Source organism: Lissotriton vulgaris, chromosome 1_2, assembly GCF_964263255.1.
Source record: "Lissotriton vulgaris chromosome 1_2, aLisVul1.2, whole genome shotgun sequence".
Taxonomy (NCBI): domain Eukaryota; kingdom Metazoa; phylum Chordata; class Amphibia; order Caudata; family Salamandridae; genus Lissotriton; species Lissotriton vulgaris.
Window position 1 is genome coordinate 45882592 of NC_141686.1, and position 15373 is coordinate 45897964.

At 45.7% G+C, this 15373-nt stretch overlaps 1 protein-coding gene across 1 annotated transcript in view; it reads left to right on the top strand.

Moving 5' to 3' along the window:
* Positions 1–15373, top strand: part of TMTC1 (transmembrane O-mannosyltransferase targeting cadherins 1) — a 1524654-nt gene that overhangs the window by 1458075 nt on the left and 51206 nt on the right. The window contains exon 18 of the mRNA XM_086952798.1: positions 14215–14337. Coding sequence (XP_086808924.1) covers positions 14215–14337 — 123 coding nt within the window. The remainder of the gene's footprint in view (positions 1–14214; positions 14338–15373) is intronic.

The following is a 15373-nucleotide window of genomic DNA, read 5'->3' on the forward strand; positions in this document are numbered from 1 at the left end:
ACAAGCCTTTGCAACAGCAAACCATGCAGAATAAAAAGATTGGCTTCGGAACAGACCAGCAAGGTCTGAGGGACTCACCCTTTGGAGGAGAGTCAGGGCACGTCTGGAGCAATTAGGGAAGCCCATGAAACAAAAGAGTTACCTTCGTGGGGACCCACCAGTCGACGGACCAGGGATCGCGAAGGTGCCTCAAGCAGAAATGCTAGAAGCCGGCCCACGGAACACTCGTGGAGTGTAGGCCCACAATCTTCAGTGCAGATGGTGCTCAAGGCTTGGACAACGAGTAGCCCAAAGCACAACTTCGGGAAAGCTTGGGAAGTAGGTGCACTATCAAATGTGCACGGTTCCAGGAATTCTAGACCCATGTCTCTCGTGAGGACTACAAGTCTCCGCTTTGCTGTGATCTCGTGTCGGCCTCGGAAATGTCTGGAAGTCTGTGTCCTGTGTCACAAATCCTTCGGGATCCTGCTGGAGCCTTGGAAATGCAGACATACAAGATGCTTCTTTGGTGCCTGTTTGAACAGGGAAGTCACTCCTTGACCCCAAGGAAGATCCTTCCGTCTTCTAGTCGAAATAGAATGTCAAAGTTCCTGGATATATTTTGCAGAGTTTCGTCCAGGGTAATCTAAAGTCCTAAGGACTGGGTTCCTATACTTATACTAAGTTTAGGGGTTGGACTTACTCTAGGGTCCCACCTATGGGAGGACTTGGGGAGGGGGTGGTTACCCTGCAACCGGTTTGAACTGGGGTATGTACAGGGACCCAAGTGTGCCCCCAGCACTGTCTGAAAAGCATTCACTGAATGCACCCGCCCAGCCTCAATACACTAAAGCCTGTCTTGGGAGGTGGTTACACCTCCCTGTGACAGGAAACCTATTGTTTAGGCCTCCCCTGCCGGAGTTTCGTCCAGCAGCAGGAGGTCAGACTCGTGTCTGTGACAGCAGCATCCATTTTGTGATGCTGGGGCTCTTTTAAACTATTACCGGTCAGGAAAGTGTGTACATGTCTTCTCCCTCTTGAAGGGTGGAATTCTACCCCGCCGCCAGAACGGGCAGGGTGGGGGTAGGATTCCAAAGTGTTTGACACCAAACACAACGTGTTTTGATGCAGCCATTCCAAAGTTAGCATTTACGGTGAGGTTAGTATACACTTAAGAGTATATGGTATGGCTGTATCACAGAACAGCTACAGAGAAGGGATTCCGAAAGCTGCAGAGGGGCTCAGCTGATGCTTGGGCACCCTCTCACACAAAACAAGCACCCTGCCTTCAGGATTGTTAGGGCCTACCATAGGAGTGACTTATAGGTTTATATTTGTCTGTCATTTAGGGTAGATATAGGTAGACTATATCCTAGTAATGGGTTCAAGCACCACCTTACCCAGGCTGCATTTTGGAAAGGCTCCAGGGGTGGCATAATACATGCTTCAACCCCTTGTTGGCCTCTGGGGTACCTATGCCCTTGGTACCTAAGGTACCATATACTAGGGACTCACAAGAGTAACCCAGTAACCAATCAGGAGTGTACCTAAAGTGCATGCAATCAATTTAGAGAGGAAGCAGCTAGGCTGGGGTCCTGATTAGCAGGGCCCCAGCCAGACTAAAGTCGACAAATCAGTGAAACACCAGCAGAAAGTGGAATAATCATAGTAAGCAGACCCTACTCTCCTACAGCGACTGATTCTGGATTTGAGGTCTCTTAATTCCTACCTCAAAAAACAGTCCTTTGGCATGATCACGTTGCAAGACATTTTGTTACTTATGAACCCAGGAGATTACAGGACCACTCTAGACTTACAAGATGCATATTTTCACATTCCCATCCATCCCTCCCACAAAAAGTGCCTTTGATATGCCATGGCAGGAAGCCATTATCAATTCAAGGTACTGCTTTTAGGCCTGAAATCGGCTCCAAAATATTCACCAAAAGTCTAGCTCCAGTAGCAGCCTTTCTAAGGAACATCAAGTGTTTCCCTACTTGGACGACTGGCTGATCAAAGCAACATCGATGTCAGCAGCTCGATCGTACATGGCAGCAGTTGCAAGTCTGTTCGCAAAGCTGGGCCTTACCTTTAACGAGGAAAAATTGGCATTGCTCCCTTACACAAATGTTACCTTTTTAGGAGCAATTCTAGACCCAGACTGAACAAGGCATTTCCATCTCTTGAAAGACAAGCGAAGTTATTATCAGTGAAGTTAATAACGCTGGCTCCGTCATTCACAATACAAAGTCACTTTCTGTTCATCGCTACAAGTCTGTCCTGGGAACAATATCGTCTTGCCTCCCTCTTATTCCTTTCTGCAGGCTATAAATGTGTCCACTACAGGTAGAACTGGACTTGCAATGGCGTCAGGCAATAGGTTCTTTTGAGGATGTCATTACCATCACTCCGGGTATGGTCAAGGCCATCTCTTGATGGACCCGGCGAGGAAATATTTTAATCGGTCTCTCTTTTCTACCCACTCCATATCCAGCTCAAGGTAGTACAATTGGCACTGCAGGCATTCCTGCCTAAGATAAGAAATTCTGTGGTGGTGGTCAGAACAGATAACACAACTGCAATTTATTATGCCAACAAGCAAGGGGGCACCAGATCTCACCTCATTTAGAATGCTCGGTGCATCTGAAAATGGGCGCTACAGAAAGGAATATCTCTAAAGGCGGAACACCTGGGCGATCAAAACACAACAGCATACACATTGAGCAGGCTCAAATCGTCCTGCCATCCAAACTGCATCAGGAGACACTCAACAGCATCTTTCTCCAAAGGGGCAGGCCAAAGGTGGATCAGTTTGCGATGTGGCAGAACAAGAAATGCCGGTTGGCATCACCATCTGGGATACTGGGGGAATGCATTTTTGATGGCATGTTCAGACATCTTTGCCTGCGCTTTTCGGTCGATTCCCTTTCTGCCAAAACTGCTCATGAAGATCAAGGCAGAACCCTGCAGGATGATCCTAATAGCTCTATCATGACCACGTTAACATTGGTTTATGGAACCTCTCCTACTTTTAGAGAGGCAACCCATTCTCCTGCGTCCCATTCCATCTCTACTGATGATGTCCCAGGGACAAGTGCTTCATCCGGATTCCAAAGCGCTTCGCTTAGCAGCATGGCTCCCAAACACCTTGAATTTGAACATCTAAACATCCTGTCTGATTGTAAGGATATTCTTTCCAATGACCAGTCACAAAGAACTAATAAAATGTATAGAATGAAATGGAAGAGATTCTGTGATTGGTGTCAGGAATCCAGCGTCCATCCTTTCTCTTCCTCATCTCATGAGATGCTTCCTTACATCCTACTTTTAGTGAAATCCGGATTAGCACACGCCTTCATTAAAGTCCATCAAGCTGCAATATCTCGATTTAGAACATTTGGTCCATCCTTATGGTCAGCAAGGACCGTTAAACAATTCATGAGAGGTCTGTTCCGGGTCTTTCCACCTGTCAAGCTTCCGTCACCTCTCTGGCATCTTGAGATAGTCCTGTCACAACTCATGAAGCATCCTTTCGAACCTATAAATAGTGTGGATCTTAAGTTCCTGTCATGGAAAGTTGCCCTTCTCCTGTCATCTGACTATCCAAGAACTTTTTCTGTAATTTTATGGATGACAGAGTCATCCTTCGTACCAAACCAAAATGTATCCCCAAAGTTCCATCCGACTTTCATTTGAACAAGCCTCTTATCCTCAAAACCTTTTTTCCAAAACCAACAACTGCAGCGGAAAGAGCTCTTCATTCGCCTGATATTGAGTTTTGTCTTACATTTTATCAACAAAGAACCAAAGCATTTCATAAAATCAACCCAGCTCTTTGTGGCCTTCAGTGCTCCTCAGAAAGCACTTTGGATCTCAGGTGCAATCCAATATTGCCATCAATCTGCAGTAAAACCCCTGCGGGCGCCAGTGTTTTACCAGTCTCTTTTTTCCAGAGTACCAATCCAGGACATCTGCAGAGCTCCGAAGTGGAATATTACCCACACCTTTGCCAAGCATTACTGCTTGGATGTCACAGTTTATAATGAAGCAGCAGTTTGCCAGGCGGTTCTGAGGAACCTTTTTCAGTGATGGTGAGCTCTCTCCTTCACCCCTCCTTTCTTTCTACTGTAAGACTACACACATTTTCTTTCATCTAATGTAGCTGTTTTTTCTCTTCTCCTCATTCACCAATAATATGTTTAAATTGTACAAATGTTTTCTGAATACAATCCGTGTCAATTTTGCAAAATGACGACTTGAAGTATATCTTCTTGTCTAAATGCTTGCCATATGAATTCTATACACTACTGTAAAAACACAATGTGCTTCTAAGTGCTCGCTACTCTTATTCAAGCATGTGAATCTATAAAAGTTCAAATACGGGAGTAAGAAAATAAGTTACTTACCTTTACATGTAGTTCTTCGGATTTGGAATCTTTCATAGATTCACCTGCGACCCAACCTCCTCCCTTTGAGCCTCACCTTTCAGATATTTGCAGGTGTATCTGTTGCACTGGAGCTGTGAAAATCGGAGGGTCTAAGGTTCTCTCAGGAGTGCTCTAGAGGGTGAGAGGTTCTGATTGGTTCAGGCTTCATTTTGGTCTTGTTTGCAAAACAATAGAGTTAAGTTGCAAAACTGAAATGGACTTAGGCCTGGTTTCTGGTTTGTATTGGCTTTGCATTTCTATTATGATATACCGGGGACTCCCATCTCGGCGTCTGGGAAAGATTCAAGAATGTGAATCTATGAAAGATTCCAATACTGCAGAACTACAATTACATGTAAGTAACTTATTTCCTTCAAGTGGATTGTTCACAGCTTTTTGAGATTTTTCTCAGATCTTCAACCTGGTACACTGAGAATCACTATGGCTCAAATTAGAAAACATGAGGGCTAAGAATAATCATCATCCTCTGCACAGATTCCTAAGTACAAGTCAGGATAGGATTAAACTGAGCAAGAATCAGATCATTTAATAATAATAGAGGGGGCAAGCACAGATATATCTTGGCTCTACTCCTATTCAACATTTATACAAACAATATGTATAAAGCAAATCTAGAGGCTTTCAGAGATGTTGCAACAGCTACAGACTCCACTTCTGTATGCTGATAAATCTTAGTCTTCTCTTAGCACATACATAGAATGCCTTAAAACTTCCACTAGCCACAATGGAAACTGATTGTAGCAAAACGCTACTAAACATTGAGGGCCAGATGTAGGTGGCCGAAAATAGCCATTTACCGATTGGTAACGGCCAAATTCGGCCGTTACCGATCGGTAAATGGCCATTGACATGTAGGGGCCCTTAAATGTTGCATTTTCGGTAATTTTACAGATTCGGTAATTTTACCGAAAATGCAAGATTGAAATGTGGGTAGCCAATTTTCCATTGGCACATGGCTTTCAGAATCGGTATTTTACCATGGAATACAAATCCATGGTAAAATACCGATTCCTGTGTACATGCACATCTGTGCATGTAAACATGTGCCATGTGACAGACAGACGTGCCCTTAGGGCATGTCTGTGTGCCACATTGCACACATGCCCGTTTTGGGGGTGCTAGAGGGTGTCAAAGTGACACCCCCTGCACCCTTGACAAATTCGGTATTTACCGATTCGGTAAATACCGAATCGGTATTTGAATTGAATCCTATGGGCTTCAAGGCCCATAGGATTCAATAGCAAATACCGATTCGGTATTTACCGACATACCGAATCGGTAAATACCGAATTTTTAAGGAATCGGTAAAAAATCCAGATGTTGGTACCTACATCCCATTTACCGATTTTGAAATACCGAATCGGTAAAATTCGGTAATATTCGGTATTTCAAAATCGGTAAATGTGATTTACCTACATCTGGCCCTAGCTCTTTGAAATCTAAGGTTCTTGGGGCCTAAAGAAAATATAGGGAACCAGCCATCGACGTAACAAGCATGTCCAGATACCTTGGCCTGCTACTGTCCAACAAGCTATCCTGGAGAAATCATCTTCATGCTGCCATAGTGCTACTAAATGCATTATAAGGTTCTCCAGAAAGAATGGCATAGTCAAACCAAAAAGTGTGAAATAGGGCTACAAGCCAAAGTAGATGGCATTCTATGCTACATGCCTGAAATATAGAACGCATGCTTCAACATTTCGGTCATAGGCCAATTAGACACAGGGGTATGGAAAAACATGGTCTGACTCCCACAATCAACAATTCCCGTCACTTTGGAAACAGACCAAGGATTTGCATTCATTAAATAGAGGGCTGCAGCTGCCCCAGTGCAATGCTGTCAATCGAAATGCTAGAAGCATCTTGAAGGAAGTAATTGAATCAAAGAACATCATCATCTTTCAGCTACAAAAGGCAAAAACAGGCCTCAGTAGGTGCCATTTACCTGATCCATCACCACCCAAAACTTTGGGAAAAACAAAACTTAAATGCTACAGAAACCGCTTCTCAAGGAAGAGAGAGCCAACAGAATCCAAATGACTGCTGTACTGAAGGCACAATTAGAGCCTGATTTAGAGTTTGTTGATGAGATACTCCTTTAAATACATGATGGATATCTTGCCCACCATATTACAAGTGCCATTGGCTATAATACACTTGTAATATGGCGGATGGAAAATGTGTTACACCATTTCTACTTCTAAGGATTGTCCTACGATCTATGGCCTATTAGTGTGGCCAAACAAAGAAAATTGAAATAGCTAGTAGCTCAAGGTCAAGGTGCCTGATGTATCCTGAGGCTCAATTTATTATTGTGGTTTGCATATACGTATTTGGCTGATTTACATTTGCAGATCAATGGATTTAATTAGCATAACTTCAGGTCCTGAATACTGTAAAAGGTCTGGGTTGCTAATTTTGTTGTAAAAAACGACAAAAAGGTACAAATGGAAGATGAAATGCTCCAGTTTTCTCTTGCTGCTAGATATTTGTGAATGCTGCTATTCATATAAAGGACTGGTCAACAGAATTGAAATAATTTGCACTATACAAACATTTGTCTTTTCCTCTACTACGTTTGGTACTAAATGATTTGTTTTCTATATGGCTGTTAATAAATCTGAAAACCTTAGAAAAAACAATCTTCAGAAATAAAAGACTGCATCAAGCAGCACCATTGTATGTTATGTTATGTTATATGCAATTTTTAAAGCGCTCGTACGCCCGTGGGCTTCATGGCTCTGTCGGGAGGAAGAGATGATACATGTTGCTGTGAAACCTACTATAAATAGGCTTGCTCAAACAGCCAGGTCTTCAAGGCATGTCTAAACGTGAGCAGATCTTTACTATGTCTGAGTGGTAGAGGTAACGAATTCCAAAGGGTGGCAGCGAGGTGATGAAAGCAGCTGCCCCCTTGTCGTTTCCTTTTGAATCGAGACACCACCACTAGTGTTTTCTGGGCAGATCGGAGGTGTCGTGTGGGGACATATTTTGTCACTAGGTTTTTAATAAAAATTGGTCCACAGTTGTTTAAGGCTCTGAAGGTTATACAGCAGGTTTTGAAAGCTATTCTCTGGGCCACAGGTAACCAGTGTAGCTCATTCATGCCTGATTTAATTGAGTGCCTCTTGGGTTGTTTAGTTATGAGTCTGGCTGCTTGGTTCTGGACCAATTGGAGTCTTCTCAAGAGTCCCAATGGTAAGCCTAAATAAATGCTGTTTGAAAAATCTAGACGGGACAGCACCAGGGCTATAGTGACTTGAATGAGGGCAGAATGTGTGAGAAACTGAGCAATTTTTTTTATTTTACGGAGCTGAAAAAAACTTGCTGACACCACTGCGCCTACCTGAGAGTGCAGCGACAGATCTGATCTTAAAGTGACCCCCAAGCTTTTTACTGAGGAGTTCCCATATCGGTGGGCCAGAAATGGGGGCCCCAGCTGGGTGCGCTTTTCCTGGGCAAGAGTAGTTCCGTCTTGCCCGGGTTCAGCTTAAGGTGGTTATCATTCATCCAGCCTTGGATATGCCTCATGGTCTTCTGAAATTCAGTCACCGCATCAGGTGTATTGAGAGTGAATACCAGTTGTAAGTCATCAGCGTAATTGTACGCTGTGACTTTGAACTTTTTGAGAGAAAATAAAAGGGGACGGAGATACAAGTTAAATAGCAGGGGGGAGAGTGATGAGCCCTGCGGGGACCCCACAAATGGAGTGACGTCTGGTAGCCGTGAATGTCCCCAGTTGTACTGCTTGGGTTCGGCCATCAATAAAAGATGCGATCCACCTCAGAGCAGAGCCCCTAAGGCTGGCCTGCTCGACACGGTTGAGTAAGATGTTATAATCAACCCTGTCGAACGCGGCCGACAAGTCGAGCAGTATCAGAGCCTGCTGAACGTCTGCATCTGCATTGGCCCTGAGTGTGTCCTGCACCGCTAAAATCACCGCCTCAGTTGAGTGGCCCGGACGGAAACCTGCTTGGTTAGGTTCCAGGTAGTTCGAAGTCTCCATAAAATTAGAGATACAGCTGGAAACATGAGCCTCCAGGATCTTGGAGAGGAAGGGCAGGAGGGAAATGGGTCTATAGTTAGACATATCAGCAGGATCTTTTCCAGGTTTCTTTGTCAATGGGATAAGGAGGGCATTTTTAAAATCTGTGGGGACCTTGCCTTGTGGAAGGGATTCATTAAGAATCGGGAGAATAGCTTGTGGGAATGCGATGCCTATTTCCTTGAAAATGTGTGGTGGACATATGTTGTTGGGTGATCCTGATTTCACCCGTGTAAGCAGTTCAAGGAAAGATTTATGGTCAATCTTGGGTAACATTTGGAGAGAATTTAGATTCGGATTGTCTTCGCCATTGTAAACTAAGTTACAAGAAGGTGCAATGCTTTGTTTTATGGAAAGTATTTTATTTAGGAAGTAGTCATTTAAAGTGTCACAGAGATTGCGTGAAGGGACTGTCGGGGGGGGCTGAGCGTTCATCATTGCACAAATCGTGAACAATTTGAAAAATTTCTTTAGTTTGATTTTGGGATTTCAGAACTTTCTCCGAGAAATAAGATGTTTTCTTCTCAAGTAAGGTTTTCTTATATTTTTTTCTGGTTTGTTGATAAGTCTCCTTGTCTGATGTATAATAATGAGATCGCCATTTTCTTTCACTCTGGCGGACTTCTAGTTTAAGTTGTTTTAGGTCAGGGGTAAACCATTTGTGAGCCTCGCTGTGCCGAGAGCGGGAAAAGGTCGCAGCGGGTGCATGCATGTCAGCAGCTTTGAGAATGGCTGCAGTGAGGGTGGAATTCATGCAATCTACATCTCCGTCATTATCATGATGTGGCAAGGTGGCGGACAGGGTGTCTAAGAAAGCTGGTAAATTTATGTTCCTCCATTTACGGGTTGTCCCGGCCACTGCTGTTGAAACTTTCTGGTACCCCTTAACCATAAGGGTAAAGTGAATAAGGTGGTGGTCAGACCAGATACAGGGCAGAATAGTGATGGGGGGATAGTAATATTCTGTGACCAGATTTGATCCAGGTTGTGGCCTTTTTCATGGGTTGGGGATAGTACATGCTGGAACATGTTGATGTCATTAAGAGATTCTAGGAGTTCTCTTGCCTGCAGATCGACATTAGGTTTGTCGAACCAGAGGTTTAAATCCCCCACTAGAACAGTTTTAGAATAGTTGGAATAGTTGGTTACCATTGAGGCCATTTGTTCTGTGAGAGATATAGTGAATGTGGGCATGGAGTGAGGAGGGCGGTAAAGTAGGACTATGGCTAAAGCACCGCTATCAGTATCAGTTTTCAAGACAATGTTCTCCGTACCAGTCAGTAACAAAGGGCGGAGAGATATGAAATAGTGTGATTTATGTATGATAGCGGCCACACCACCACCTGGTTTACCAGGGGTGCGGTTGGCTGCTAAAATATAGTAGTCGGAAGGGAGTGCCGTTAGTATATCTGGTAAGGACTCTTCCGTCAGCCAAGTTTCTGTGAGTAGCAGTAAGTCCGGTCTCTGAGTGGACAATAGTAAGAACATGTCAACCTGGTGTTTGACCAGTGATCTAGTATTCAGATACAGGCAGTTTAGGTTTAGGAGTGGTTGGTTAATGCTGGGGGAAGGGCTGGTTTGAAAAGTGCTACGTTTGTGTCTGGGTCCAGTAAGTATAGATTTAGATATGCCCAGATCGCTAGTTTTTTTAAGTATATGTCGAGGCAATGAGGGGCAGGCGGAGTTAGAAGGTTTTAGATCCAGTATTTCTTGGGAGGGATAGGTGTGTAGCGGGGCAGAGCCTATAGCCCCTAATCCCGGGCGTTCGCGGACGGGCGCAGACGGGCTTACCTTAGGCGCACCTTCAGCGCGCCATCGTCGCGCCCGCTCCGCCCGTCCGCTGCGCTCCCTGACACACATTGCCTCTTATAGCCTGTCTCCCCAGAGCACTGGACCGCTAACTCCGGCCAGGCTCGGTATCCACCCACCCCAAGATGGCGCCTCCCCCTCCCCTCACGGCAATCAGCCGGCTGGGAGGAATCAAGGGAGGGTGTAGGAGGAGCGAGAGAGCGGCTGCGGCAACCTATCAACTTTGAGGTAGGTTAAAATGCACACAACTTAATTTTTAGTAAACAGACTAAAAGCAATTGTATTTTAAAACGATTTAGAGCTTCGCTACCACAGCAGGCAGAATGCGGCTATACAAGCAGATTTTCAATGCACAACACACAGGTCTCCCCAGCAAGCCCCGGGCGCTGCCACCACCCTTAGAGCTTACCCCGCAATGTGGTGTGTTGGTCCTCTTGTAGCCTGTCTCTCCAGAGCACTGGACCGCTAACTCCGGCCAGGCTCGGTATCCACCCACCCCAAGATGGCGCCTCCCCCTCCCCTCACGGCGATCAGCCGGCTGGGAGGAATCGAGGGAGGGTGTAGGAGGAGCGAGAGAGCGGCTGCGGCAACCTTTCAACTTTGAGGTAGGTTAAAATGCACACAACTTAATTTTTAGTAAACAGACTAAAAGCAATTGTATTTTAAAACGATTTAGAGCTTCGCTACCACAGCAGGCAGAATGCGGCTATACAAGCAGATTTTCAATGCACAACACACAGGTCTCCCCAGCAAGCCCCGGGCGCTGCCACCACCCTTAGAGCTTACCGCGCAATGCGGTGTGTTGGTCCTCTTGTAGCCTGTCTCCCCAGAGCACTGGACCGCTAACTCCGGCCAGGCTCGGTATCCACCCACCCCAAGATGGCGCCTCCCCCTCCCCTCACGGCGATCAGCCTGCTGGGAGGAATCGAGGGAGGGTGTAGGAGGAGCGAGAGAGCGGCTGCTGCAACCTGTCAACTTTGAGGTAGGTTAAAATGCACACAACTTAATTTTTAGTAAGCAGACTAAAAGCAATTGTATTTTAAAACGTCGCTACCACAGCAGGCAGAATGCGGCTATACAAGCAGATTTTCAATGCACAACACACAGGTCTCTCCAGCAAGCCCCGGGCGCTGCCACCACCCTTAGAGCTTACCGCGCAATGCGGTGTGTTGGTCCTCTTGTAGCCTGTCTCCCCAGAGCACTGGACCGCTAACTCCGGCCAGGCTCGGTATCCACCCACCCCAAGATGGCGCCTCCCCCTCCCCTCACGGCGATCAGCCGGCTGGGAGGAATCGAGGGAGGGTGTAGGAGGAGCGAGAGAGCGGCTGCGGCAACCTGTCAACTTTGAGGTAGGTTAAAATGCACACAACTTAATTTTTAGTAAACAGACTAAAAGCAATTGTATTTTAAAACGATTTAGAGATTCGCTACCACAGCAGGCACAATGCGGCTATACAAGCAGATTTTCAATGCACAACACACAGGTCTTCCCAGCAAGCCCCGGGCGCTGCCACCACCCTTAGAGCTTACCGCGCAATGCGGTGTGTTGGTCCTCTTGTAGCCTGTCTCCCCAGAGCACTGGACCGCTAACTCCGGCCAGGCTCGGTATCCACCCACCCCAAGATGGCGCCTCCCCCTCCCCTCACGGCGATCAGCCGGCTGGGAGGAATCGAGGGAGGGTGTAGGAGGAGCGAGAGAGCGGCTGCGGCAACCTGTCAACTTTGAGGTAGGTTAAAATGCACACAACTTAATTTTTAGTAAACAGACTAAAAGCAATTGTATTTTAAAACGATTTAGAGCTTCGCTACCACAGCAGGCAGAATGCGGCTATACAAGCAGATTTTCAATGCACAACACACAGGTCTCCCCAGCAAGCCCCGGGCGCTGCCACCACCCTTAGAGCTTACCGCGCAATGCGGTGTGTTGGTCCTCTTGTAGCCTGTCTCCCCAGAGCACTGGACCGCTAACTCCGGCCAGGCTCGGTATCCACCCACCCCAAGATGGCGCCTCCCCCTCCCCTCACGGCGATCAGCCTGCTGGGAGGAATCGAGGGAGGGTGTAGGAGGAGCGAGAGAGCGGCTGCTGCAACCTGTCAACTTTGAGGTAGGTTAAAATGCACACAACTTAATTTTTAGTAAGCAGACTAAAAGCAATTGTATTTTAAAACGTCGCTACCACAGCAGGCAGAATGCGGCTATACAAGCAGATTTTCAATGCACAACACACAGGTCTCTCCAGCAAGCCCCGGGCGCTGCCACCACCCTTAGAGCTTACCGCGCAATGCGGTGTGTTGGTCCTCTTGTAGCCTGTCTCCCCAGAGCACTGGACCGCTAACTCCGGCCAGGCTCGGTATCCACCCACCCCAAGATGGCGCCTCCCCCTCCCCTCACGGCGATCAGCCGGCTGGGAGGAATCGAGGGAGGGTGTAGGAGGAGCGAGAGAGCGGCTGCGGCAACCTGTCAACTTTGAGGTAGGTTAAAATGCACACAACTTAATTTTTAGTAAACAGACTAAAAGCAATTGTATTTTAAAACGATTTAGAGATTCGCTACCACAGCAGGCACAATGCGGCTATACAAGCAGATTTTCAATGCACAACACACAGGTCTTCCCAGCAAGCCCCGGGCGCTGCCACCACCCTTAGAGCTTACCGCGCAATGCGGTGTGTTGGTCCTCTTGTAGCCTGTCTCCCCAGAGCACTGGACCGCTAACTCCGGCCAGGCTCGGTATCCACCCACCCCAAGATGGCGCCTCCCCCTCCCCTCACGGCGATCAGCCGGCTGGGAGGAATCGAGGGAGGGTGTAGGAGGAGCGAGAGAGCGGCTGCGGCAACCTGTCAACTTTGAGGTAGGTTAAAATGCACACAACTTAATTTTTAGTAAACAGACTAAAAGCAATTGTATTTTAAAACGATTTAGAGCTTCGCTACCACAGCAGGCAGAATGCGGCTATACAAGCAGATTTTCAATGCACAACACACAGGTCTCCCCAGCAAGCCCCGGGCGCTGCCACCACCCTTAGAGCTTACCGCGCAATGCGGTGTGTTGGTCCTCTTGTAGCCTGTCTCCCCAGAGCACTGGACCGCTAACTCCCGCCAGGCTCGGTATCCACCCACCCCAAGATGGCGCCTCCCCCTCCCCTCACGGCGATCAGCCGGCTGGGAGGAATCGAGGGAGGGTGTAGGAGGAGCGAGAGAGCGGCTGCGGCAACCTGTCAACTTTGAGGTAGGTTAAAATGCACACAACTTAATTTTTAGTAAACAGACTAAAAGCAATTGTTTTTTAAAACGATTTAGAGCTTCGATACCACAGCAGGCAGAATGCGGCTATACAAGCAGATTTTCAATGCACAACACACAGGTCTCCCCAGCAAGCTCCGGGCGCTGCCACCACCCTTAGAGCTTACTTGTACAAATGAATGATGTAGAAAATAGGGAATGCAAGAAAATACCTAAATAAACAGCATAGCCATATGAAAACGTGATGGAAGCAAATGTAGTTAGATAGTCCTCGCCATACATACATACATATTCATGGCAAGTTTTTATTGAAGAGGCTACATAAAAAAACAAATAACATTTGAACAAACAGATTATAAGCGGAAGCTTTGTAAAAAACAGAAATGTGAAATAAGATACTAAAAGAAACTGATATATAAAGAACCAAAACTTTGCTAATTTAAAAACAGAAAAAGAAGCACAAAAGAAGCAGCACTGATAATTCAGAAAAGTAATGTTAGTTACTTACTATTCTTTGAAAGCTCGTACATGAGGACGTAATTTAAAGCAAATGCGTGTCAGACTAGATTATCTTGCTTTCATCAGAAACATTCCAGCTGTATTCAGAGCATTTGAAATGTGGTGGAGTAACTTTGTTTGTCAGATTCATACTTTGCGATTGTGTTAGATATTACATTTCTGTGTTTCTTCCTCAGGCACTCGCCGCTATAGATAATGCCCTTCAGCTAAAACCAAAGGACCCAAAAATCATTTCTGAGCTTTATTTTAGTAAAGGGAATCAGCTACGGGAGCAAAATCTTCTTGAGGAGGCTTTTCAGGTAAGGTGCTCCTTTATCAAAGAATACTTTTAAGAACCGAAATGTTGAAATAATTGTCTTAGTATCCAATACAGGCATAATGGTTTGATAGCAATGCAAAGTGAAATTTTTGAAGTTCTCTACCTTTGTCTATTTGATTCCTAGCTTTAATGCATTGGGATATAACTGTTTACAGTGAAAGTTAGGATTCTATCCTACATGTTCACACACCGACAAATATGCAATCTACCGCTGATACTTTCCAATTTTGTTTACAATGTTGTTCTAGAAACATAGAATGAGCAGGCACTGCTGGCCTTTAATTGTATACAAAATGCATGAAATGTACACAACTTTTTAATAAGTAATTTACCTAACAAAAAGTCGGACAGATGTCAAATTGGGTGTTAGTTAAAAGTGTGCTCAATGCCATCTGCCCTGGAAAAGATAGCCAGGCAATTTGCTTTTTAGACGCCTTGGTTTAGATCTCGGCTGGGGTCAGAAGCATACCAAACAGGTAAATCAATGCATTCTCTACTCACAATAGCACGACTTTCAATACTGTCCATGTGGCTGCGTGCTTGCTGTAGTGCATAATGTACAGCTGATGCTTTCTTCAAACGTTCTCTACCATTAGAGCAGAATATTGATAGATCATCCAGGTACTGAATGTTTGCCTTGGAATTTGTAACCATGGTTGGGGAGACCAGGAGCAAACATCGCTGTGGTGCAGGCCTATTCTTGGTCCTGGATTCCATGTAAGAATAAACCTCTTTTTACCACTTCAGCTACAAAGTGGCAAGAAGTGCCACCCTGCATCTAATGATGCTTGCACTGTATTACACTAATAGACTTGTACTGCGATTTGGTTAGTCTCATGTTTCAATTCAACATGGAATTTACAATCCCAAAACACGGTGAGTCATTGCTCAGCAATTGAGGAAAGAAATTTTGGGAAAGAATTCGAGGAAGCCTACTTGGCTCAAGCAGGCAGTTAATGGATTTGCTGTCACAAGGAAGCATCAGCTTCTGTTGTTCATTTCTTGTTGGAATTCAC